Source organism: Blennius ocellaris (genome assembly GCF_963422515.1).
Source record: "Blennius ocellaris genome assembly, chromosome: 4".
Taxonomy (NCBI): Eukaryota; Metazoa; Chordata; class Actinopteri; order Blenniiformes; family Blenniidae; genus Blennius; species Blennius ocellaris.
Genome location: NC_137653.1, coordinates 22,084,654 through 22,111,493, shown reverse-complemented (window position 1 = coordinate 22,111,493; position 26,840 = coordinate 22,084,654). Strand labels below are relative to the sequence as shown.

Below are 26,840 nucleotides of genomic sequence, written 5' to 3'. Positions count from 1 at the left end.
TTTGAAGCATTGCTGCTTGAATTAGTTGTTCCATTAATGTGTTGGTCCTTCCAGGAAATAGTAATACCAGTGAAAACGAGTCAGTGAGGGGGGCAGAGAGGGAGAGGGCTTCCAAGAAAGTCTCAACCACAGGAGCATGATAGCATCAATAGATCAGTAGATCGTCATACAGTGACAGTCGACCTTAAAACTTTGTGTTACATAGCTGCTGAGACAACAGTGGAAATTATGTGCACAGACAGTGGCAAAAAATGGGTTGAGTGCTTTTGCATGCTGCGGGACTGATTCCCGCCAGGCCCCTAAATCCATAGTAAACACTCATGGAGAAAACCAATGAAATTAAAAAAAAAAAAAAAAACATATACAGAGGTATTTGAACACCCCTATGAGCTCTGTTGATTTATTCTTTGAAATTATATTTCAAAAACCAAGAAAACTAATTTTAGTCCTTTAAATGTTAATTTTATTGATTGAGAAATTGAATGTCTTGACGATTTGCTACAGTGAATAAGATAAGTTAGTATTTAGTACTAAAAACATGGGATTTATCATTTTTTTACTTCAACATGGAAACATGAACTATTACATATTCAGTAGGTGGCGATGTGCATCTTTAGAGTTGCAGCATCAGCTCAAACATTCAAAGTAGGAAGAAATTGTGTTACATATGACTAAACCAAACACATCTGACAATTGTTGATAAACACAGTGGAAGTTGATTGAAAACTGATTTTTAGTTGCAACAGAAATCCTATATTTCTTGTCATTTTTTGAATTTCATGAAATAATTAGATTAGAAGTTCAACAAGGTTTATTCAAACAGTGATAGAAGATCCAGTTGGGTATTTACAAATACATCACGCAGGAGAACAGTGAATATCACCTGAGATCATTAGATTTTTACCTAATAATCCGCTGGGAAAAAAAGTCCCATCTGGATACATTTCTTTTCAATGAAACAAATTGTGCAAATTTGTCCAGTTTCACACTTTCGCCCCAAATGTTGGTAAAAATAGATGACACATAATTTATTTTGTGACTCAAATAAGTCTTGGATAAAAACTGACTGCTAAAATACTTTTCAAAATGTCCCTGGGGTTGTCCTTTTCCACTCTGAGGTATAATATTGACTGCCCTATTAAAAGCAGAACAATAGTGACTGACTGACACAGGCAGAATGAAAAGGTTAACAGGTTTAAAACATGTCGCAACAATAACTGAATAACTGCCAGTCAGGGAATAATTTTGGCTCTTTAGAATGTAATAAAGCTGATAATGTAGTAACTTACCAATAATGTAATAAAATAATAAAACCATGTGCTTCCTGCAGAGACAGTGCAGGCAGGTGACCCAGCAGATGGAGGTGGCCCAGCAGCCAAGGGGCCAGGAGGAGGTCAAAGGTGAACCGACAGCCAAAGTATGCCGGCAGACGGCCGAGACCATTGCAGACAGGAGAGGAGGAAAACCCGCCTCATGAGGTGACAGGCCTCCCCAAAGTCGCCCCCATAGGCTAGGCCACCGAGACGACCACACACACCAAGAAGCATTGTGGTTGGTGAGAGGAACGTCTGGGGATCCCCTAGGGACCAGGGCCTGAAGAGGTGCTGAGCCAGTTGAAGTCGTAGCGGTGACTGCCGCCGCCAAGCCGGGAAGTGGGACCGCTTTTGTTTTAATTCTTTCCTTTTAACCCCAAATATATATATATTTTTTTTTGATCTGGTCACCTCTGATCCAACTGGGCGCACCCACTGACGTGACATATCATTACAATATTGGCAGCATTATTACATTTCGAAAAGGATTTAACAATTATACAACACTTTTACAGAGAAAAACACAACAATTCCACACCAGCAGGCAAAAAAACCTCCTTTTAACAGAAAGAAACCTGCAGAATCGAGCTCAGAGGTGGAGATCTTCTGCTGTTCCAGTTGAGGTTTGGGCAAAGAGGAGAAAAAAGGATATGACAAAGAAACCGACATAAATCCACTCTCTGCAGACGGATGGAGGCTGAGACCACCAACCTCCAGGTCCACTGCTGGAGATCCCGCTGGGAGGTAGTGAGAGTACCAGGAAATTGGTTGTCTCGTAAATTTCAAGGCCATGTCAAATGCATCAAATGCAGGTTTTTGGCTTGTGGGATAAAAATACAGTACTTGAAGAAAACACATGGGTGCATGGAGAAAACATGCAAACCCCACACAGAAAGGTCTGTCTGAATTTGACCCCTTGGCCTTCTTGGATGCCCATAAAAAAAAAGCTACCCACACTAGAGATTTTCAAAACGCAACACTCTTTATTTTTCAGTGACTCAACGAGAAACTCCAACATTGCTCAAACACTCACTTTCAGTAACTTCAGCGTTATTATACACTATATAGTCCAGATTATAATCCGCCTGTAATGTGAACTGTGAAAGTTGGTTTTATTTTGAAGGTCCGAACGCGGAAGTGGTGCGCTGGTTCCTCCTCGGTGTCCCGGTGGACTCTGCCCCGTGTGGTGAGGTGACAGTCCGGCTGGATGCTTGTGATAGCCGGTCGGGAGTGATGTTGCGGGCTGGGGCACTGCTGCTGTTGTGGCCGTTGCCACTGCTGCTGTTGGTGCCGGGACCCGGAGCCTGTTTCCGGGATGCGCTCGCTCCGCCCGCGGTCAACATCAGCCTGGACGAAGAACCGGAGGTGCGCTGGAAACCTCTGCTGCAGGTTTTCGACGTCAAGTACCTGAAAGCAGCCGCCGCGGAAGTGATTGAGTAAGTTCTCCACACACACCCCTCTGTTTGTTGGGAGTTGTTTTTTTTACACATTTATCTTGCTAAATGGCACGTTTTAATAAGTTTGCATGTGTTACGCACTATTTGCACAACATAAGAAGGTTTAGAAGCGAACTTAATGTTAAGTATGACTTGGGAAGATTCCATTTTACTATTGCGGGGGGGGGGGATGGGGGTGAACAACAACAACATTCTCAAAACAACTTTTTCTGGGGGGTTGGGGTGTAAACAATTAAATATACTGGAAAAAATGAACTGATGTGTCGAAACGTGTTTAGTAACTTAATCAATTCCTAGTGAGTGTTGTTATTTAAGTAATAAAAATGTTAAGAGTGGCACCCCTTATCAGTGGATTAACCCTTAAATCAGACTTTATTTACAGGTGGAATCTGCATGCAGTAACTTGTTTGAAAGTTGTAACGTTTTATTTCTTTTTTTAAGTGTGCACTTTATGCATATCTTTTTCCATTTTGCCATGCGTGTCAAATTACTTCACACTCTTTCTTCTGGTCTGTAAAGCTTTGGATGGGCCTAAATACATCTCAGATTTACTGGCAGATTATGAGATATTCCTGGGGTCCTCAGGAAGAGGTTCACTAAACGTTCCCAGAGTTAGAAAAAACAACGTGAAGCAATCTTTAGTTCCTACGCCCCTCACCTGCAGAGCAAACTTCTGACTCGCACCTCTCACTTGTCAATCTTTCCATTAAACAATAGATTTTACTTACTCAATTTTTCTCAGAAATCTAATTGTCTTCTTTTTATCCTTTCCTGAGTCTCTCTGTTTTAATGTATTTTCTTTATTTCCTTGTAAAACACTGTGAATTGCTTTGCATCTGAATGGTATCTCCAAAACTGATGGGCTTATGCGGAAGGTCAGCTTAATGGATAAGGTTAAAATAAACGGGCGTCAAAACAATGATTTATAGATAGATATAATTTTTGCAAAAGAAAAGATATTGAATAGATAAACACTGCTTTACATTAAAACGTACTGCATATTGACATGTGTGCTAAGGTTTCTATTCCTCTTTGACTAAATTAACTGTATAAAAGTGGCCATGTATATGGGATATGCGTATCGCTTTTCTTATGACAGCAACTGAATATCATGAGGATAGTTTCAGTTCATCTTTTCAGACTATATTTACTGCATGTGCTCATTCACTTGCACTGATCCAAGGTCAGTGCCACTTTGTGCCAGTGTGTGCCGGCACAGTCCAGACCATTGTGAGGCAGAGGAGGGGGGAGGATGCAACCTTTGTAATATAATTGTTCAAGCAAAGTTATAACATAGTACTTTTGTAACTTTAAAAAAAACTATGCTGACTTATTTTTTTTTAGTTAATTCAGTTGAATTAATTCTATTCTAAGTTAAAAATGGCTTGCATTGCATTTACCGGTGGCACAAAGCCATTAGTGGCTACTAAAACTCAGACAGTTGGCAGTCAAACCTTTTGATCGTTGGACCAAACTATAGTTAAAAATTCATTAAAACAGTGAGCATGATGTGAATTATTCTGAGTTTGTTGTTTCAGTCAATTTATCTTTTTTTAAACATGCAACTTTACTTAAGATATTTGTTGTTGTGGACTCAACTGTGGCAGACGTTCTTAAATGTCAGTGTGATCTTATTCAGTGTGTGTTCACATGAGCACTGAGCTTCAGTCATTAATCTCATGTCCACACGAGCAACTATTGAGCTGGATTAAAATAAAAATTGAGCATGTTTTGTTGGGATTTATGCAACTCATTCAGAACTGGAAAACCACTTTTGTATTGAACTGAAGAATTTCAGTCAAGATTCACAGCACACTAAAGATGTTCAACTTGTGTACATCAAGGACACTCAAGAAAAAGTCCTAAATTGTGTATAATATGTAGTTAAAGTACTTTGCCATAGACATATTCTGGCATATAGGATGTTGCTAACTTGTTACACTTAAGTCTCGATCAAGAAACATTTAAAAATGCATACCTGCCATTTAGGCAACTTGTAAAAGACTTTTCTTTTCATCGGAAATTTAAAGGTGCAGACTGACCTTTATGAGCTTCGAACTAGAATTTAGTTTCACAGTCACAAGATTCAGCTCTAAAAATGATCTGTGAAAACTGTAAATATTTAAAGTTCAAATTTAGAGTTGGCTCAGGGACAGATAAATGTGATCACTATGAGGGCTGTAAAATGTCGTCCTCACTAAATTATGGATTCTCATTGAGTAAAAGGGACAGATTATCTTTTCCCTTTTTACTTAACAACTTGTTCGATTTCTTTTCACACAACGACGGTGCTCGGAACCACTGAAAATGCAACTATTTGAAAATGGCTCCCAAAGTCAAACTTCTCAAAAACATTGTACACCGTTTACACCCTATGTAAACGGGGGGGTAAATGCAACTTTTCTGAAATGCTGCTAATGTGTATCCACACCACAGCCATTGTAAATAGTTCTTCTGCACAGGCACAAGTAGATGGGCAATAACAACAATGTTTGCCTCCAGAGTGTCATGACTCCCAGTCCATATTCTCCTGGGACTTGGTGGTTTGACAGTTGAACATCAACTGTTCTTTTATAGATGACAGTCACCGTAATAACAATCCAGCTTGGTCCCCGTTGTTAATCTTTACAGCGGTTTGTTTGAAACTACATTTTTTTTACAATATTGTTTTCAAAAGGTTGCAGTGTAAACACAGACCTTTTCTGAAGTCTAAATGTAAAAACAATGCTTTTTTAAATAGAAACATTATATAAACGGGGCTAATTTGAATCCATTATAATCGATGTGTTCCAATGCCACTTGGAATAACTGTCATCCTACTATACATTGTAAGTAAGGATTTGTTCTTAGTTACTTCCTTAGTTATATTAAAGTTCAATGAGAAAAGTCTAAGTTAAACTACCGGTAAGTTCAATGTGCCTATCTGAAACCCCTCCAGTATTATTTTGTGTTTTTGAACGTACTGAGCGGTGTTACAATTGTACAATGACTACACACTAACATCTAACCTTGTGTTTCTCCAGTTCCACCATTCCAAAATGGGTGCACCATGCACTCACCCCGGTTGTGGAATCCCTGGAGAGCTACATCCCTCAGCCTTACGCGGGGGAGATCCGTGGCTTGGCCTCACACTTTGGAGGAGAGCTGTCTGACATCATCATGCTCAACTTTGCGTATGAAGTGACCGCGTACGTATGAGTTTGGACGGACTTTGACCTCTGTGGTGGAAATGCACGTTGGGTTACCGTAGACCGGAAACGCCCCACAAGAGATGCCTTATTGACGCACGGAGAAGTGCTACGCCCCTTTTTCACGTTTTCAAGTGAAACATCGAGACGTCCGTTGCATTTTGTGTCTCTGTTTACAAGACACTGTTGCTCAGAGCCACATAAAATAAAACCTTAGGAAAATTCTACGACTCCGTGTAAGCGGGGGAAGGCACATGTTTTCTGAAACGTTGTTGCCGTGCGTGTGCAACACAGGCGTAGTAAATGTTTGCAACAATGTTTGCCGTTTTCTCGCCATTGTGAATGTTTATAGCGTATTGTTCTCTTCGTGCATGTGCGTGGTTTCATTGCAAAAACAACCAACAACCAGTCGTGGCCCAACATGAAACCTACATTGCTGTTAGTGCTTCTGCTGTTCCATGTAAACAGACATTGATTTCAAAATGGTTGCCTTGTAGACGCAAATCTATTCTAAAACAAAGTTGCAAAAATGATGCTCTCTGCCCATGACACACTGCGATTTTAGAAGTCTTATAAGTTCACAATTGAATGGCAGCATATGACGTACGCGAGTTGATGTGATCGCAGAAAAATGAAACATGTCATGCTGATCAGTACTTTATTTCATACTCGGCTCATGTAAACTAACACACTCCATACGTTTCTAGGTTTTGCACTAGCATCATAGCTCAGGACAAAGACGGCCACTTGTACCACGGCAGGAATCTGGATTATCCACATTCTGTTCTGAGGAATCTGACCATCAACATATTCTTCCTCAAGAAGGGGGAGGTAAAGTGTGCATTCAAAAGATTTGAATGGTCTTTTCATCCTGCTGGATGTGTAAACATTTATCAAGTCATCTTGTGATGATACGATGTTGAGAACCAGTTTTTCCATATCAGGTGGCTTACAGGGGGACATCGTTTGCGGGCTACGTGGGCTTGTGGACCGGACAGAGTCCGAACAAGTTTACAGTCTCTGGCGACCAGCGAGGTGAGATTACTCATACTCGTACTCTTGGGAGAAGTTTTTTTCCTTTCTTGCTTTTGAATTTCTAAGCAATGCGTGTTGATCAGGCTCCGAGCGCTTGTGGAACTGGTGGAAGAACATTGTGTCTGCCATCCTGTACAGGAGATCCCCCGTCAGCTGGCTGGTGAGGGAGGTGAGGCACTCACAGAAGCTGCAGTATTAAAAACATTGGCGGTGTAGTGGAAGTGAAAACTAACTGTGAGCTCGCCGCGCAGACCCTGGAGCAGGCGGAGGACTTTCAGGATGCAGTGATGCGTCTGTCAAAAGTCCCCATCATCACAGGGGTGTATTACATCGTGGGCGGCGTGCAACCAGGCGAAGGAGTCGTCATCACCAGAGATCGAAAAGGCCCTGCTGACATCTGGCCACTGGATCCTGTCAATGGCGGGTAGGAAACGTGAAAAGATCTGAGGAGAAGCTACTGTCTGATGGTGCGTCTCGAGTTTGAGCCTGTGTGTTTCAGGTGGTACAGAGTGGAGACGAACTTTGACCACTGGCTTCCTCCTCCAGCCAGAGACCATCGGAGGTGAGCCACTCTACATTTAAAATCTGTATCAACAACTGGGAAGTATCATAAGATATACTAAAATACATGCCAGTCAGCTCTAAAACGCAGCATCGTTCAAGTATGATTAGTGCATGTTAGAAGTCCCTATCTACCTGGGTGAAGCCACGGAATATTAACTTAGATACCCTGTCATGAATTCGGAAAGGACTGTGTATCAGCTCCACCAATCAGCAGTTTAAAGTAGGATGAACTGTATGGATGCATGGTCAGGGTGAGGTTAATGCGCAGAATTCAAATCAAGTGTCATGAAAACCACTGGCACATCTCTTATGAAAACCTTTTGGGTCCTCTTTATTAAAATATGTTGGGTTCAAAACTTCAGTACAGCTAATCAAGGCAATGCTAAATATTAAAAAGGTTTAAATAAATAAATAAATCCAAATATACAAAACTATATGTATGAAAACATAATTTCTTATTTTTTGTACAAAGTGGACTGGCAAATTGAATACCTTTCCTCAATGCCACATTAAAAAAGCTTGTTTGGTTTATTTAGCTCTATATCAAGATTGTGTTGTTCATTTGAAAGATTACATGTTTTTGGGGTCATAATAATGAAAAGTCATGATCTGGGAGGTTTGGTGTATAAGTAGACGTCAGGCACAGTCGATCCTGTGTCATATATGTTTTGTTTCTTGTTCTCGATCTGGTAATGCTTAGTATGTTTGCGTAATTTCTTGTTTTATCTCGTGGCTGATGTCTACATACATGATGTCTAACTTTTTGTCCAGCGGTTTAAATCTGGTGGTTTAAGGTTATAAAGGCAATAATTTACCTCTCTGAACTAAAATGCGTTGGTCACTCCTGATCTCCAGTCTTTTATCCACGGCTGAGTGTTTCTGTTGAACTAAACCCTGCTCGCCTCAAGGAAAATGTTCAGACAGCTTTTGGTTCCAGTCCACACTCCTCCAGCCACGCCACAGGTACGAAATTCCCATTTTGACACTGCCGTTCTCTTGGTTTGTTTCTTAGAGAAGCAGCCAACAAAGCACTGAATGCTACCGGACAAGAGCACATCGACTCTGATACGCTTTTCAAGGCAAGTATGGCCTGCTGAGCTGCGTGCCAGGGATTGTTCACCTCCCGAAAGTCTGTCTGGTGGTCTAATGCAGTCTCACCCTGCAGGTTCTGTCACTGTATCCAGTGTGTAATGGGTAAGGAGGAATTTTTATTGACCCGTTGTTGTTTTGACCAGCCGCATGACAGTTGCTGTGAGATGAAGCTCGTGAGTGCAGACCAGTGTCGGTTCACTTTAGTCCACTTCAGCAATAATGTCAGTCGGCCTTTGTTGACTGTCACGCTTAAGCAGCACAGCTAGAAATGGCATATTGAACAATGAAAGCTCAGTTTCAGACACTTTGTGCAGCCATGTGGCATATTTCTTACAAACATTTTTTTTAAATTTCCCAGCAAGTTCTAACATTGGAATCCAAATTGATTGTATGTGCTTGTACCTGTCTTGACAACCTCCTAGGATTACAGTTTACACCACAATAATGAGTGCGGCGACTCCGGAGAAATACAACACACTCGTCAGGCCGCAGGTGATGAAAATGGCTCTTCCAATATTGTCCAGACTCTTCGAGTCTGATAAGCCTTGTTGTGTTTGGGTATCACTGATTTCTCGTCTCTTTTCAGGGTTGCTCCAAGACAGACTGAGCTCCCAGGTTTCCTGGGCTTCACTGTGTCGCTTCATGCAGAATAATTTTTAAAGACGCTGCCCGGAATGAGTGAATAAACGCAGGGGGGCTTCTTCCCTGAATGGTGAATATTTGGACCAAATATGGTGAGAGTGGACAAATAGCAAAACGAGCCAATCAGGTGGCCTCGTTCAAATCAGATCATAGAGGTGATTCTGGTGGCTTTGAGGAGATGAGAGAACAATGCAGGTTAGTCACTTCGTCATTGGATCATCTGGCTAAGCTTTGTCGAGTTCCCACACCAGTAAAACTTCCAAACTTGGGCTCAATAACAGACTGAGTAGCACCTTCTGAAACATTACTTTGACTAATCCAAAATATCCCTTTTAGTATATTGCATTGAAAACGCTTCAGTGGAATTTTAAGATCTGAAGTCATTTTCGGGGTTGAAATGGTGACCGGTTGATTTTGATTTTTTTGTTTTGAATTATTATTATTATTTGTTTTATCTTGAACAGAATAATTTTACCTCAATAAAATTTGCTTGAACAAATGTCTCCCATGTTTAATGGCTCATACCTTTCAAACGTCTGTGAAGAGTTTAGTAACATTAGCAAAGATACAAAAATGGTGGAACGTAACATAATTCAGTACAAGAACAAAAAGCAATACTAAAGTTTTTCTGATGGATTTAAAAATATTTGGATGTGGTCAGAAAATTAAATACCTTACTGTGTTTAGACACTGGGAGAAATTTGAGCAGAGTTATAGTGTTGTTTGAACTTGATCTAAACTTAACTCCAACACCAAGTACGTGAATTACCAAGTAAGAAAATCAATGTTGGTCCACATTTTATGAGCTGGAGCTCTGCCACTTTATGCACTTTATGGAGAGGTAGATGGGCAACTTTCAGGGAAATTTGCTTAAAGATTTCACAATAAACCAAAAAAAAAACAAACAACAAATGGTACAGTATTTCCTATTCCGTATACCTTGTTTTTATATATAATCGTCAATGAAGAGACATCAAATCCACAGCAAAGAAAGAGCAGCTTGAACATTTCCATTTACGGTTCTTTGCATGCGTGCCTGCAGCACATGCTGCTGGCCAGATGTGCAAACTACAGTGTTAATAACAGCAGGTCAGCCGCCAGTAGGGCTTGGAAATACTTCACAACATTTCAGTATATTAAATGCTGAAATAACCAACGCAGGTGCGCTGCTCGGTTTAACAGAGGGCTGAAATGCACCAAACTGAGGTCCAATGAACACTTTGCTGCCATATTCATACCGCAGATAAAACTCTAAAAGAAGGCCTAAATCTTCCAACAACTGTACATTCAGACTTTTCTCTTCCACAAGACTTTAAGTCACATAATAATATATATTGATTGACTAGATGTTTTATGTTTTACAATCATACTTTGCTGTTGTCTTGAGTTGGCCTGTATTGTACTTTTTGTCGCATTTTGGGAGCCACTGAAAATGCAACTTTTTGAAAACGGCTTCCAAAGTGAAACCTTTCAAAAATGCTGCAACTCGGTCTCCAAGGAAACGGGGGGAGGGGGGAAATGCTACTTTTTGAAAACGCTCGGGCCCCGCCTCCTTGTAGATAGCAGAAAGGCTGTTACTGTGCATGTGCAAGTAAATAATTCTTCTGCATATGCTCAAGTAGATTTAACAACAATGGCGGCCTCCAGAGTGTCACGACTCCCAGTCCATATTCTCCTGAGACTTGGTGATTTGACAGTTGAACATCATCATAATAGTACTCTACTCTCCATTGTAATTTTTTAGAGAGCAACAACAAAATTGCCATAGTCCTGGTATTTTGTGTCGTAATTGATGAGATCTTGTGTCTTCATGGTTTGTTTTCAGTGTGTCACCCTGTATCACACTTTCATGGTTCCTTGTGTATTCTTGTTGCGATGGTTCTGGCTTCATGTTTGCAGCACGTGCAGCTCACTTAGGGACTGTGAGGAAGTCTTGGTTCTCTGCTTGCAGGTTATGTTGGTAAGGACTTGTGTCTTCACAAATCCTATGACTGCTGTTGCTGAGATGCAGCTCTTGAGTACATACCAGTTTCAGTTGACTTTTGTCGTCTTCAGAAATAATGTCAATAGGCTTTTGTTGAGTGTCGTGTTTAAGCAGTGCAGCCAGAGGTCCACTATTATCTAGAATTACAGTTTCCACCACAATAATGAGTGCAGTGACTCAAGAGAAATGCAACACACTCATCAGGCCACAGGTTAATAAAATGGCACCGACAGCATGCCTGCTTCTGCCATCCTGTTTCAGGGTTGCTCCAAGACAAACTGAGCTTGGGCTTCAGCTGTTTCCTGTTTCCGTTTAACATTTCCTTTATGATCGTACTTGTGTCTTATTTGTGTTTTAAATATGTGTTGTATTTTATTGGTTGGTGCCTTGTCAACGATAAATTTGTGTCACCGCTTGGGGCAGACCATAAAGTCTATTCATCTATCCATCCAGATGTTCTGAGCTTCAAAGTGTCTTCATACAGAATTCTGATCATACAGACATCATACTGTATAAATAGTGTGATTTTCAGAAATGTTAACCACGATGTCCAGTAAATCTGGGAGGGCTTTCCACCTCACTGGCCAGTGAATAAAGGCCCAAAAGTAATGACTTAAGGCAAAGCTCAGTGTAAATACACACTGAACAGGCCCGTGACTGCAGAACAGGAACGTGCTGCCCTGGTGTCGATAAACCTGCTGAGAGGAGCAGAGGGATCGGGGACAAATTTTTAAAAATGCAGAAAGTGCAAGAGGTGTGCCTTGGTGGTTATTGTTGGTGGATCAGTGACGTCTCGTGGTGGGTGTTGGTGGTGTGGGGGTGATGACCCTCAAGTCTTGGTGGTCCAGAAGGGGGGAGCCGGTCTGGGGCGTAGTGGATGGGGGTGTTGAGCTTCCCCTCTGGTGGCCCATGAGCTCTGGGTCTGGGTCCACACTTGAGGTGTGGTTTTCTCTGCTGATTTGAGGGGGCCTCCCTCGGGTCTGCTGGGGTGCCGAGTGCATGGGCAGCTTGGTCCAGGCTGCTGGCCTCCATTGCGCACACACATCAATTGGTCTAAAAAGAAACATAGACATATATATTCTTCTCGAGAAAGGCATGCACTAGGCAAAGTTAACTTGCCATTCATTGTGAAATGACTGACTGCACAGGGGAAATGTTGGATAACGAAACTTAGGTGAGTTTTATTCGAAACGGATATGAGATTAGAGAGATCATACAAGTTTGTTTCTCTCTCTCTGGTTTCCTTGAAAGTCAGAAGTGTCCGGAGCTGGACACACCAGTGGAAGAGTTTCGTTTCTCACGTCCAAGCAGGGAAAATAGAAACCGAAACTTAAAGAGAGACCGCTTTCTCCTCCTCTGAGCGGATGTCGCTCCATCACTGCTCTCAGTCTCCCGACGGATCTCGATCAGGCTGCTCGCTTCAAACTCGTCGTCCGGGATTTCACTCCAGAGTGTCTCTCCCCTCCACCATGAGCACGTTGAACCAGCAGTATGAGGAGAAAGTGCGTCCCTGCATCGACCTCATCGACTCTCTGCGCTCTCTGGGTGTGGAGAAGGACCTGGCGCTGCCCGCCATCGCCGTGATAGGAGACCAAAGCTCGGGCAAGAGCTCCGTGCTGGAGGCGCTGTCTGGAGTGGCTCTGCCCAGAGGAAACGGTGACATGATCTTCACTTCATTCTGCTTCTCTCTCTCTCTCTCTCTCTCTCTCTCGCTCTCGCTCTCTCGCTCTCTCTCTCTCTCTCTCTCTCTCTCTCTCTCTCTCTCTCTCTCTCTCTCTCTCTCTCTCTCTCTCTCTCTCTCTCTCTCTCTCTCTCTCTCTCTCTCTCTCTCTCTCTCTCTCTCTCTCTCTGTTTCCATAGAGGGCAAAAATCTGTGGCGCTAAATCCAGGCCAAAATGTACATTTGTTCATTTGAGACAATAAACTTGACAATCTGGAATGTTTTACGGTTTTTATATATTGGTCATGTGTCCTAAACAGCCTGCAATGGCGATCTGTGTCTTCCACTGTACTTCCTTTGCAGCTATCAGGTGATCACAGTGTATAAAGAGTATGGACATTGTCACTCACAATCTCAGCTCTTGTCAGTCGAAGTCACGCCCCCCACGTCAGAACAGGGCCAGCAGTTTGAGGCTGAAAAGATATGATCTGAAAGTGAAAGCAAGCTTTGAAGGTGGGGAAAAAATAAGATCCGAATCTCAAAACATTAAACCTGCAACTGAAAAAAACAAAACACAAAAATATATTTTAAGAGTGAAAAATGAAAATTAATGAGTTTATCAAATGAATTCCAGAGCTGAATCAAAATTTGATTTATGCTGAAAACAAAATTTTCATACACTTGTTTTTATTTTGAATGCAGCGTTTTAAATTTGTCAAAATTCAAGATCAAACCTTGAACATTCACTACATTACATTATTTCTATCACTTTTTTCATCTATCTATCTATTAGTAGTACTATAATAGTAGATTATAGTTTATTCATAGTTTTTGCGGTTGCATGATTTGGACACTTGGTGGCAGTGGTTGGACACGTATCGTGGTATTGTGTTAAAGAGCACAGGGACGGGCAGAGCACACATTTCTTGCAAGACCAGCAAACAGAACAGAAACAAACCAGCAGGCAACTCGGATTAAGATACAACTCTCTATAGTAAAACCCAGAGTGTTCATTTTTAATGAATAAACCATCCGCTATACTCCAAAAAGTCTGCCTTGAAATTCAGTATGTGAGTCTGTCATTTCATTCCTACTCCATCTGAGCAGTAATGACATTAACTGGACACTGGAACACTGGAAAATTGTCATTAGGACTGCAAAGTTTAGATTTGATAGACTTGGGTTTTTTTATTTTGGCAGGCAGGACTTCCTTTTTTCACCTACATAATATTTCCAAAAATAGAAACATGCTGAGTCAGAGTGATGCCGACTGTAACTCCCTATTATCAGGGTGTCCCAATAACTGCTTAAAAAGTCTTCAATTGATTCAAAATGTTGCAACGAGAGTCTGCATCAGAGGTCACATCACTCCAATACTAACCTCTCTTCATTGGCACCCTGTTAAATCTAAAATAGAATTTAAAATCCTCCTTCTAACTTATAAAGCTCTTAACAACCAGGCTCCATCATATCTTAAAGAACTGTTAGTCCTGTATTTTCCCAGAAGAACACATGGTTCTCAGAGTGCTGGCTTACTGGAGGTTCCTAGGTTTTCTCAAAGTAGAATGGAGGCAGAGCCTTCGTCTCTCAAGCTCCTCTTATGTGGAACCAGATTCCAGTTTCAGTTAGGGAGGCTGAAACAGTCTCTACTTTTAAGGCGAGACTCAAAACTTTTCTATTTACTAAAGCTTACAGTTGGGGCTCCTTCTAAACACCCCCCGCCTCTCTCTCTACCTCTCTCTCTACCTCCCCCTACCTGAACCAGGGTCTGCTCCTTCAAGGTTTGTATCCCAGCTCTCTATATCTATTTGTTTGGTCTAAAATAAATTGATGTATTGCCAGGGCAATAGTTAAAATGCAGTACAAAGAGTTTGGGTCTCTTAAATAAAATCAGGGAGCTCAAAAAATGGAAAGTGGAGTTTTTAAGACTTTAATTTGAGTTTAAACAATCCAGGTCATATACGTATTAGGTGTTAACTTTAAATTAGTATTTCAGTTCTGGGGCCACATTCTGCCCAATTCCATCTTAAGTGGGCCAGACTGTTAAAATAGTGCCAAAATAACAATTAAATCCCAACTTTTAATTCTTTCTTCGTTGTGGTGCAAAGCAAATATGATTAAAATGTCTATATTTTCTTAAAACCCAACATTTGTGACCATAAATTACTACAATCAACATAAAGCCAAATTTAAGATTTTCTGGTGCAAAATGCAGTGAAATGCCTTGTATAACTATTTCATTACGCATATTTGTACAAACTCATCCTGACAGCATGGCCTTGAGGCTAGTTTGATAGCAACGAGGTATAGGGATGCCGATACCCATACCATTCCAATACAAGAGCTGTTTGGTTTAATATCATTATCATTATTGTTGATTTTATATGCAGCTGCAATAAACTCCTCCCTACAGTCAAGTATATGAATGTATGCATGTATTCTCTCAAAATGCGTCCAAACACTAACCTGTTGTCATGAAGAGTAGGATAGCACAGTGCTACTTCCCTCGCCTGCTCGCTGGCTGCAAACTGTGGAATGGATTTCCAACTACACTCAACTACAATTGATTTCATTAAAATTTCTGATCTCACCGTCTCCACTCTCAAAATCAGGTATTGTCACAAGATGCCCTTTGGAACTGAAGATGAAGAGGAAGCGTAGAGGAGAGAGTTGGTATGGAAAGATAAGCTACAAGGATTACGAGGAGGAGATCAAAGAGCCTGCATTGGTGGAGAAAAAGATTCGAGAAGGTACAGTTGAAGCCAGGTTTGATCCAGCTAGAACATTGTCTTAGTTCTTGGGTGTATAATTGACTTCCCTTTCAGCTCAAGATAAAATAGCTGGGGTCGGTGTGGGGATCAGTGAGCACCTCATCACTTTGGAGATCGCCTCCCCTGATGTTCCCGACCTGACACTCATCGACCTGCCCGGCATCGCCAGAGTGGCTGTTGATGGACAACCAGAGAACATTGGTGATCAGGTGTGTTTGTCCAGCCATTTGTACAGTTATTACTTACTGACAGTGTTCAAATAGAGAAATGTTAATGTTTTCACTAGGGCTGCAACAAACAATTATTTTAATAATCGATTAATCGGTCAATTATTTTTTCGATTAATCAATGAATCGGTTAAAAAAAAAAACATTTCAAATTGAAGGACCAGTTGATATTGAACAAACCAAACCTCAAATATATTATGATTATTTAAAAGCACATAACTTAACCAATACAACGATGTATACAATATATCTACATACTGTATATACCCATGTATAGAATATGTATACAAGATAAAGATTAAATAAGATTTAATGCACTTCAGGGAGCACATACAGTCCAGTTTCCAGACCTTATGAATCCTCTGTTGTTGTTTACATCGTCCGCTTTGGACTAGTTGTTTTGTTTTGTCTTCCCGCATCTGAGCGTGCTCCGGTGACTAGCCGCTAACCAGCACACTCCGGTGATGTCTCTCCGCATCGGAGCGCGCTCCGGCGGTTCGCTGATTAGATCGAGTGCCGCGCTGCAATTTTGATGTTTCCGAGACTTTTAATAGTTTTAATACACTTTTAATAATCAGATTTAATCGATTCGTTGTTGCAGCCCCAGTTTTCACGATTGCCTGCCAATGTTTCACTTCTTTAGAATCAGAATCAGCAATAAAATGTCCAATGAAACAAGTCTTCACTGCGATAATGTGATCGGGTTTGGAATTGTTCATGATAATTCAATTATGGTGCTTTCATAAGCAACGAGTTCGTGTGAGGGGAACGTTTCGGTGATCTCTCGGAAGCAAACCTGACGCAACTCGACTCGGCAGCGTTTTGCCACCACATGACACGTGATTTGTTTTGCCTATATGTGTAGACATAGCCTTTTCAAAAACATTGACCGAGCTTCATTTCATCTGTGTGATAGTTAACATGCATGATGACTGCATTGTTTATTTAAAAAAAAATCTTAACTGCCTTTTTCGCCATTTGTTGTCGTTTGAACGTTCCCATCTCGGAGGTGAACATACTCCCACTCCATACTCCTGAACAAAAGCACCTTTAATTTAAGTAACATTAAAAATACATAGAACTTTTAGTGTTTACATAACTCTACTTTACTTATAGTTTAACTGCAGAGAGGGTTTTTTTTCCAGCTTTTCAATGGTGGATGCATTAGAGCGTCTGGGAGCGCCACAAGAACAACCGCACACTCAACACTTCTCTGTGTTGTTATCATTTTCACTCTTACAGATTAAAAGACTGATCCAGAAGTTCATCAAAAAGCAGGAAACCATCAGCTTGGTGGTTGTTCCATGCAATGTGGACATTGCAACCACAGAGGCTTTGAAGATGGCACAGGAAGTGGATCCAGATGGAGAAAGGACTGTTGGTAAATGGAGTCACTATGGAAGAATTTGCATGGTTCACACCTGTCGTAGTGACTACTAGAGGTTGGATGTAATGTCAGAAATACAAAATGAAAAAAATCATTTGTGCTGCTTTCCATATGCAACCAATGTTTGGAATTCCTAACTTGGCATGACGCCACTTCATACGTCATATACGTCAGTGATTATCTACAACTATAGCTTCACTTCATGGGTAAAGCCCAGAGCTGCTCCAATTTGCTTCTGGGAGTCGGAAGAAACCATTCTGCCAACGACAACCAGAACCATGTTTTTCAGTGAAAGGATGTACTGTATGTTAGCGTCACAATTCGCTCCTAGGAATATCGAACTCAAGTGGCTTTCATTACATTTGCTCTTTAACTCTGAAAAAGATTTGGACGTATGAGCCACAAGAGCCTGTAGGACATTTCTGCCTTGTTCTTATTGAGTGTCTTGTTAATCTGCACTTGTGATTGAGTCTCTTCCACCTCGAGGACGTATATGTAATGGTGCATTAGAGGGTAACTGGGAAATGTCCTGCTTCAACACGGGACAAATGAATGAAAGTGGCATTTTGGAAAAGCTTTGGGAAGAAATTTTGATGCCAGTTTTCTTGACCTTAGTTTTTTTGTCGTTCAAACTATGTTCATCTTGTGAACCGGACAAATCTAAACTGGATTAGAAATATATCAATGCAGTTAATCTTACAGTTCCCAAAATTCAAAATCTGGCATGCGGCTGTTCTGTCAGGTATCTTGACCAAGCCTGACTTGGTGGACAAAGGCACTGAAGACACTCCGGTTCAAATCGTCCACAACGAGGTCGTCTGCCTGAAGAAAGGCTACATGATCGTCAAGTGCAGAGGTCAGAAGGAGATCACAGACAGGGTGTCTCTTCCTGAGGCGCTCGAAAGGGAAAAAGCCTTTTTTAAAGAGCATGCACATTTCCAGTGAGTTCACTCTTCAAGGCAGTTTTGCTGTGTGTGTTTGTTTTTCTAGTCTGTGCCAAGAGTTCTCTGATATACGTGTGTTGTAGGATCCTCTATGAAGAGAATAAGGCTACTATTCCTAAACTGGCAGAAAAGCTCACCCTGGAACTGGTGCAACATATTGAGGTAACAACTTCTCAATCCTTCACATAAGTAGGTTAAAGAAAAGCCATTGACCCACTCAAGCTGTTAATGACTGCACTCTCTTTCATTTTCAGAAAAGCCTGCCTCATCTGGAAGAGGAGACCATGATCAAAATCAAAAAAACTCAAACACAGCTGGACAAGCTGGGCAGTGGACCCCCACAGGAGGCGGGCGACAGACTGGGTTTCCTCATTGACGTGAGTGTCTGCCATACTTCAGGGCTCCTAACCAAATATTTGAACGAACTGATTTGTTAATTTGTCTTGTTCTTATTTTAGAAAGTGAATGCATTCACACAGGATGCTATCAGTCTCACCAAAGGGGAGGGCCTAAAATGTCAATTCAAGTCCAGCCTCTTTTCCGTGCTCAGGGGAGAGTTTCAAGAATGGAGAGAAACCATTGAGACAGCTGGAAGGAAATGTAAGAGAATGAACATGTCATTACAACAACTGTGATGTACATACAAGTTGTGATCAAAAAGTGTCCAGAAGGAAAACCTAATTGATTTATGATGTGCTACCATCTCTAAAATACAGTTCTGCAGCAGTATCTCGCACTCCTGCTTTGAATGCTCACTGCAAGTCGTTTTTCTCCTCATTTGTCAAACACCAGCAGGGATTTGAAATGGATCTCGGTCAAAAATTGTTTCCCTTCGACTTGAATTACATTGTAAAAGAAAGCAGTCACAATGAGCTCAGTCCAGCAACTAAGATCTGGTTTAGACAATCAAGTGGAAATGCTAAACTTTGGTGAAAACACAACATTTTGAAAATGCGTCGTGGATGCGTGAATGTTTTTAGTGTATTGTTCTCTGCATGGATGTGTTGTTTCATTACAAAAACCTATCAACAACACCCACTAGTGGCCCGACATGACAGCTACATTGTTTTCAGCATTTCTGTGTAAAGGGTTGCCATTTTCAAAATGTTGCAGCATGAATACGAAACGGTTCTGAAACGAAAGCATAAAAGTGATGCGTTTTCACTTGAAACGTTGTGTAAACAGGACCTAAGCTAGATAAAAGGGAGAATCTTGATTTCCATTGAACATCAGAATATCTTGATTTCTCTTTTGAACGAAGTTATGACCAGTTAGGCGATCCATCATGACGATACAACTCCTCACAGCGTTTTGAAAACTGTTTGTAGACCACATTGGTCAACCGTGTTCTTTCAGCCTGAATTGAAGGGACATCGTTGACGGTGTTAGCAAGTAGATGGTAGTAAAAATTTTCTTTTTATTGTCGTTGGCCCAGAAATGTTTGATCGTACCTCACATGTCCTATTAAATCTATGTACCTCACAGTACCTAGCAAGTATTGTGCCAAGTCAGGGGTCTGCAACCTGTGGCTCCTGAGCCCCTCAGTAGTGGCTCACTGAAGGTTGTCCCATAATTATACATAAAAAAACATTGTATTTTATTGTAATTTTTTTATTCTATTTACACACCAGAGTCATTTTACAAAAGGACTTTTATCTCTGTGCCAAAAAGGGATTAAAAAAAGGCACAGCAACTAAAATGAGAAAACGAGCTAAAACTACAACAAATGGAGGGGAAAAATGCATAAAACCCTTAAAAAAACCAATCTAAAATTACTTGAATTTTTTTAAACAAGAAAATGCATTAAGAATGGAAGGGAAAAAATGCAATACTGCTTAAAAAGGAGCATCATTTATTAAAACAGCTACAATGTCAATATTGTAGAAAGAATGCTGGGAAAAAAGGGTGAAACTGCTGATATCAGGTACAAAAACAGCTGATATCAAATATTTCCCTTCCTGAATTGTTTTTGAAACTTAATAAATGCAATGTAAGATAAAGTTTTATATCAAAATCTAATAAGGCGCCTTATATACGCCTAATTTTAAAGATTATACATGTTTTGCATCTTCAATTTGGTGGGAAGTCACAAAAAGCTCATTTGGTCATAAAGCTTTCAGACAACTGTGCAAAGTAAAACAGCTTTTTATTGTCTTTCTTACTGAAAAGTGAACTTTCGCTATCACGTGCAACATGAAATAACTTTAGGTGCATTTGTATTGCAGTCAATCAAAACATTCTGAAGCAGTATAATGACAAGTATCGTGGAAGAGAGCTGCCTGGGTTCATCAACTACAAGACTTTTGAGACCATGATCCAGGACCAGATCAAAGAGCTGGAGCAACCTGCTGTGAGAAAACTCCAGGAGGTGGCAGGCACGTCTCTTCATCTACAGAGTGACACAAACCACAATTTCAACACGATTTCAAATTTTGTGTTGTTTATTGTGTGTGTGTGTGTGTGTGTGTGTGTGTGTGTGTGTGTGTGTGTGTGTGTGTGTGTGTGTGTGTGTGTGTGTGTGTGTGTGTGTGTGTGTGTGTGTGTGTGTGTGTGTGTGTGTATGTGTCCTTTATAGAAATCATAAAGGATGAGCTGTTTGACTTGGCAGACAGCAGTTTGCTTGGATTTCCGTACCTCATCAGAGCAGCGAAGGTATCACCTGCAACTGTCCGTTGTTCATTTGCTACTTATCATATTCATTGTGCAGTTTGTCAAGAAATATGCAGGTTGTTTTCTTGTGCTTTTTTTTTTTTTTTTTTTTTTTGCTTTTAATATTTCTTGCTGAAACATTACATAGAACAGGGTGAAATACATTTTCATATAATCCCTAAGAAACCCCTAACTTCAAACGACAATGATCGTAGCAGATGCCAGCATGTATCCATCCTGCCTTGTAGTGACAGTTCAGGCTGTTGCATTCATAAATGCACCAAATAACTGCGTTTGAGGGCAAATCAGCTGAAACTTCAACGTATGCAGGAGTGTTTCTCTTCAAGGCTAATGGGGGCAAAAGCCTGTCACTTCTCAGATTTTAGCAGCCATGCACTCACAGATTTAACCTCACAGGCACTAGTGCTACGTTCAAAGCAAGAAGTTTGCTGCTTTTGGGACACAATGATGTTATTTTACAGTACTCTTAATAAAACTGTTTCTAGTCAGTGAATGAATTGGAAACAATGAAAATAACATTCTGGCTTCCAAGCACCCTTTCTGTAATCCAATAATAATAATATAATAATCTTTATTTCTATAGCACTTTTTATACATTAAGCAACACAAAGTGCTTCCACAAAAATTAAAAACAGTGCAAAGATAAAATAGATGAATAAAAAGCAGGTGAACACACACGCACACATGCAGACACACATCATAGATGAAGACATGCCGAGTGATATGGAGACATGGCAGGACACTGAGGACTAAGGTGAGGAAAGGGACATATTTGGGCCGTCCACACTGGGGGCGGCACAACTTCCGACCACAGGGGGCGCCGCCCCACAGATCCCCCCCCAACCGGGCAGACAAGCCAATCCCACCGCATACGCGGGGGACCTGCCAGGTGCCCGGGCAGGGAAACCCATGGGACGGCTCCACCAGTGGCAAAAACCGGCCACCACCAGTGTAGCGCCCCCTAGAGGAACCACTGGAGATAAAAAAGAAAATTAGATAATTATCTGAAATAAATAAATAGAAGTAGATAAATACATTGATCAAATACATAACTATATACACACATACATGTATAAAATCAGTTAAAAGCCTGATTAAAAAGGTGAGTTTTTAACCCTTTTTTAAAAACCTCAATGGACTCTGCAGCCCTGAGGTTCCCCGGCAGGCTGTTCCACAAACGGGGGCCATAGGAGCTGAACGCAGCCTCCCCGTGAGTCTTGGTCCTCGTTTGAGGGACAATTAAAAGGCCGGTGCCGGAGGACCTCAGGGCCCGCGAGGGTTGATATGATAAAAGTAGTTCGGATAAATAAGAGGGTGCAAAACCATTAAGACACTTAAAAACTAGTAAAAGAACCTTAAAATCGATCCTGAAGCGAACGGGGAGCCAATGCAGCAATTTTAAAATAGGCGTGATGTGGGCCCGCCCTCTGGTCCTCGTCAGCACTCGTGCGGCAGAGTTTTGTAGGAGTTGTAGTGGTGCTAAAGTTTTCTTGGGGAGACCAGAGAGCAGGGCGTTACAATAGTCAATTCGACAAGAGATAAAAGCATGCATTAGCACCTCCGCGTTTGCCTGAGAGAGAAATGGGCGGACTCTGGCTATATTCTTCAGATGATAAAAACCAGTCTTTGTGACATTTTTGATGTGTGAGATAAAATTAAGCTCAGAGTCAAAAGTTACGCCCAGGTTCTTTATAAATGAAGATGAGTTAAAATCTAGCAGTTTTGGTAAAAGTTTCTCTCTCTGGTGTTCAGGACCTACAACTAAAATCTCTGTTTTGTCCTGGTTGAGCTGGAGGAAATTTGCTGCCATCCATGACTTGATATCTAAAATACAGTTAAAAAGGGCATCAATCGGCCTTGTGTCATCAGGAGACACGGCCACATACAGCTGTGTGTCGTCAGCATAGCTGTGGAAGCTGACACCGTGTCTCCTGATGACATCCCCTAGTGGCAGCATGTATAAATTAAAAAGGATTGGGCCTAAGATCGACCCCTGGGGAACCCCATAGTGGATTTCATGGGTACCTGAGGAACGTGTATCCAAACTTACAAAGAAGCGTCGATCTGTGAGATAAGAACTGAACCAATTAAAAACATTACCAGAGATGCCGACCAGATTTCTAAGTCTGTCAAGTAAAATACAATGATCAATAGTGTCGAAAGCAGCGCTAAGATCCAATAAAATCAAGACTGTGAGTTGTTGGGAGTCTTGATTGTGCCTGATGTCATTTAAAATCTTTAAAAGACAATAGATTACCTTTGGTACTTAGTGGAACAGGACTTTGGCATTATGGATGCAGAGCATAACTGTAGCATGCCAACATGGACAACAATCGTATACACAAAGCAGTCAGCGTTGTCAAAACGTTTAACCTTGGGGCTGTTTTCATAAAGTTCCATTTGCAGTGACTTCGAGCACCATTGTCATGTAAACAGATTCCCAAAATGAGTTTTGCTTTTTATCTTGAAAACGTGTAAACAGACTGTCACTGCATCAAAGTCACCTGCTTAGGTACTGAGCCTAAAGCCAACAGGAATGTATGCAACTGTACACAAATTATGGATGTATCCATCCAAGTTTTTTCACTCCCGAGCTGATCCCGATATGCGAATTTACATGCCTGCCAATACCGATATTATTCTGATACCAGAGCTGTTTGGTTTAATATTATTATTATTATCATCATTATTGTTGATTTTATATGAGGCTGTAATAAAATCCTGTCTACAGTAAAGTATGAAATGTAGGAATGTATGCTGGAATGTATTCTCCCAAAAGACAACTTGAGGTTAGTATAAGGTCAGAAAAGGAAACGGTACAAACTACGTTTGTTCAATTTGGACAATGTGGGTGTCTGCGTGACGTCATCGTCTCATAATGAACTTCTTATATCTTTAAAACCTCAGAATCACTTTATTAATTCCTGGAGAAATTATTTAGCAGTGCAGCACAAACAGCAGTGTTTCCAGCAGTAATGCGGCAGAAGTGATTGGAACTATTTTCAGGGAGTTTAGCGCGGAGTATGACGCAGCTTCACGGAGGTGTGAATCGCCTGCTACAGCGGAGGAGTGAGCTGCTCATTGTTTTGATGTCAGTGTCGTTCTCCTCGGCGAGCCGGAGTTTTAAAGCGGTGATGTCTGGCTGCAGAGTGTCCGCCTCGGCTGTACAACAGCTTTGCAAACGTCCACGTTGATGTGTTGCTTTGCGGTGTTTGGAGTGTAAAATACGATCAAACAGGGACATGTTGTCATGAAGAGTTGGATGGCCTCAGTGCTACTTCCCTGGCCTGCATGCTGGCTGCAAACTGTGGAATGAATTTCCTGACTCATTACTCCGCGTCTCATTGAGACCCGCCTCCCTTCAGGAATCCATTCCACATTTTGCAGAGCAGTGGCAGGGAAACACTTGTGGAGTCATTTCAGCAACAGTAAAGCACAGACGAGGCTTCATGGACCGAACGTGTACGATCCGTGAATTATGTTGACACCGGAACCTGATACCGATACTGGATCAGATCAGTCGAATCCCTAACACAAATATTAATATAGATTTTTCTTTCTGTGTGATTCAGACGAAGATTGAATCCATCCGAAGCGACACGCAAGAGGCAGCAGAGTTCATGCTGCAGTCCCAGTTCAGGATGGAGATGATTGTTTACACTCAGGACAACAGATACGGCAAGAAGCTAGGCAAGCGGAAGAGGGAAGACGAAGCTCAAGTTGTCCGGAACGCCTCTTTATTCGATGGTTCTGACAATGGAGCAACCGTGAAAGAGATGATGAGGCACATCAAGTCCTACTACCAAGTATGTGTCAATCTAATGCATGCTTAATTCACTAGAATTCACCGCAAGTTAAACTTCTCTAATCGAACCGACTGTCCACTAATATTTGACATCACAAATAGTTAAATTCTCAAGAAAGTCTCAGCTGTGGTTTACTGGGAGTCGCTTTGAATGCTTTGTCGTCTCCATTTCCCAGATTGTTGGCCAACGTCTTGCAGACCAGATCCCGCTGGTGATCCGCTACCACATGCTGCAGGAGTTAGCCGCCCAGCTGCAGAGGGAGATGCTGCAGATGATTCAGGACAAGCAGTTATCAGAGTCTATGCTGTGTGAGGATTGTGGCATCGACACACAGAGAACCCACTTTCAGGGGAGTCTCAAGCGTCTGAAGGCAGCACGCATTCTGTTGGCTAGATTCAGTCTGAGAATGTAGTTTATTAAAATAATGCCATAATAGCCATTACATATACATTTTTAGGTTTTTCTTTCTACTGGCGATGGAGCTGCTACTCTTAGCCCAAAGTCCAAATGGTTGACACCCCTGTTTTAGCTTTCTGTTTGTCTTGTATTGTTTCTACTGTGTGAAAGTAAGGGATCAGTTGCCTATATGTTAGTTTATCTGTTAACTTTCACATTTATTGTAGTTCTATGTTTTCATGATTTTGTTTGTCCCACTGTGTGGTGTCCTTGATTTTCATGGCGCGTTATCTAGCATTAGCACAAAAAGTATTGAACATTCTGTTGGGTAGGTTATGCTTTGTTGTAACAATGTTTCTTGACAATAAATCACTGGGAAGTGGAGACTGGAGCAAATCTTCAGCACATCACCCTACTTTTTAATTGGGATCATGAAGGTTCATGGACTGTTTCCACCAGCACAGCAATGTTTTGATAGATATATATGGAAGAGGATTAGGACCACCTATAAAGTTTCACATTACCGGTACTTTTAAATTTGACTTTTGAGTTAGAATTGGGGCCACCTCAAAATATCGTCTTTTATATTTTTTAAAAATTTGGATCCAATTTTTCTTTTAAAGACACTTTTTAGAAGATAGTCATAAGTCCAAATTCTGAAAACAAAATTAAGATAACATAATTATGTGCATGATGAAGCTCCCAGGCCTCTGGTAAACGACCCGAGAAGGCCTGGGAGGCCTTGGGAGCTTGAGGGTCCTGCGCAGTATCAGTATGTGTATATATATATATATATATATATATATATATATATATATATATATATATATATATATATATATATATAATTTGTGTGTATTTGTGACTTCATTGTAGTTTGTTTTAATACAGGTGATTCCAGTTGGTATTTATTTTACTTAATTTTGATATGGATTTTAACAACTTATGCATTCATTTATACATTTCACAATTGCATAATTTGCCATTTGTTCAGGTGATATGAAATGGTCACTGAAAATTAATGTTACTGATCAATAATACCAAAGGCTCAAATACATTGTGCGAATTTACGGCCTTTTGGAGATGAAATATTAGATCGTGGGAGAATTGTTGGTAATATTTGTATTACTAAAATATTCTGATCATACAGATGTCATGCTGTATAAATAGTGTGATTTTCAGAAATGTTAACCACGATGTCCAGTAAATCTGGGAGGGCTTTCCACCTCACTGGCCAGTGAATAAAGGCCCAAAAGTAATGACTTAAGGCAAAGCTCAGCGTAGATACACACTGAACAGGCCCGTGACTGCAGAACAGGAACTGCCCTGGTGTCGATAAACCTGCTGAGAGGAGCAGCGGGATCTGCGACAATTTTTTTTAAATGCAGAAAGTGCAAAAAGGTGTGCCTTGGTGGTTATTGTTGGTGGATCAGTGACGTCTCGTGGTGGGTGTTGGTGGTGTGGGGGTGATGACCCTCAAGTCTTGGTGGTCCAGAAGGGGGGAGCTGGTCTGGGGCATAGTGTATGGGGGTGTTGAGCTTCCCCTCTGGTGGCCCATGAGCTCTGGGTCTGGGTCCACACTTGAGGTGTGGTTTTCTCTGCTGATTTGCCGGGGCCTCCCTCGGGTCTGCTGGGGTGCCGAGTGCATGGGCAGCTTGGTCCAGGCTGCTGGCCTCCATTGCGCACACACATCAATTGGTCTAA

At 41.2% G+C, this 26,840-nt stretch overlaps 2 protein-coding genes across 2 annotated transcripts; both read left to right on the top strand.

Moving 5' to 3' along the window:
• The first annotated feature begins 2,514 nt into the window (after positions 1–2,514).
• Positions 2,515–9,784, top strand: LOC308129599 (N-acylethanolamine-hydrolyzing acid amidase-like). Its single transcript, XM_080495579.1, has 11 exons — positions 2,515–2,749; positions 5,794–5,958; positions 6,666–6,789; positions 6,903–6,993; positions 7,077–7,162; positions 7,245–7,417; positions 7,493–7,555; positions 8,570–8,636; positions 8,723–8,751; positions 9,072–9,141; positions 9,236–9,784. The coding sequence occupies exons 1-11, from the start codon at positions 2,547–2,549 to the stop codon at positions 9,254–9,256; spliced, it is 1,092 nt and encodes a 363-aa protein (XP_080351705.1). The 5' UTR covers positions 2,515–2,546; the 3' UTR covers positions 9,257–9,784.
• Positions 9,785–12,677: 2,893 nt separating this feature from the next.
• LOC308128813 (interferon-induced GTP-binding protein Mx-like) lies at positions 12,678–25,520 on the top strand. Its single transcript, XM_080494484.1, has 12 exons — positions 12,678–12,931; positions 15,548–15,685; positions 15,761–15,915; positions 17,176–17,314; positions 18,063–18,261; positions 18,348–18,426; positions 18,519–18,641; positions 18,723–18,864; positions 20,490–20,639; positions 20,840–20,916; positions 24,507–24,740; positions 24,916–25,520. The coding sequence occupies exons 1-12, from the start codon at positions 12,745–12,747 to the stop codon at positions 25,150–25,152; spliced, it is 1,860 nt and encodes a 619-aa protein (XP_080350610.1). The 5' UTR covers positions 12,678–12,744; the 3' UTR covers positions 25,153–25,520.
• The last annotated feature ends 1,320 nt before the right edge of the window (positions 25,521–26,840 follow it).

Excerpts from the sequence above, each read along its gene's own strand:
- LOC308129599 (XM_080495579.1), top strand. The coding sequence starts at position 2,547 with ATGTTGCGGGCTGGGGCACTGCTGCTGTTGTGGCCGTTGCCACTGCTG. Across the intron at positions 5,959-6,665 it reads TTTGCGTATGAAGTGACCGC|GTTTTGCACTAGCATCATAG; the intron begins GTACGTATGAGT and ends ATACGTTTCTAG. Across the intron at positions 7,163-7,244 it reads TCAGCTGGCTGGTGAGGGAG|ACCCTGGAGCAGGCGGAGGA; the intron begins GTGAGGCACTCA and ends CTCGCCGCGCAG.
- LOC308128813 (XM_080494484.1), top strand. The coding sequence starts at position 12,745 with ATGAGCACGTTGAACCAGCAGTATGAGGAGAAAGTGCGTCCCTGCATC. Across the intron at positions 12,932-15,547 it reads GGCTCTGCCCAGAGGAAACG|GTATTGTCACAAGATGCCCT; the intron begins GTGACATGATCT and ends TCTCAAAATCAG. Across the intron at positions 20,917-24,506 it reads ACCTCATCAGAGCAGCGAAG|ACGAAGATTGAATCCATCCG; the intron begins GTATCACCTGCA and ends TGTGTGATTCAG.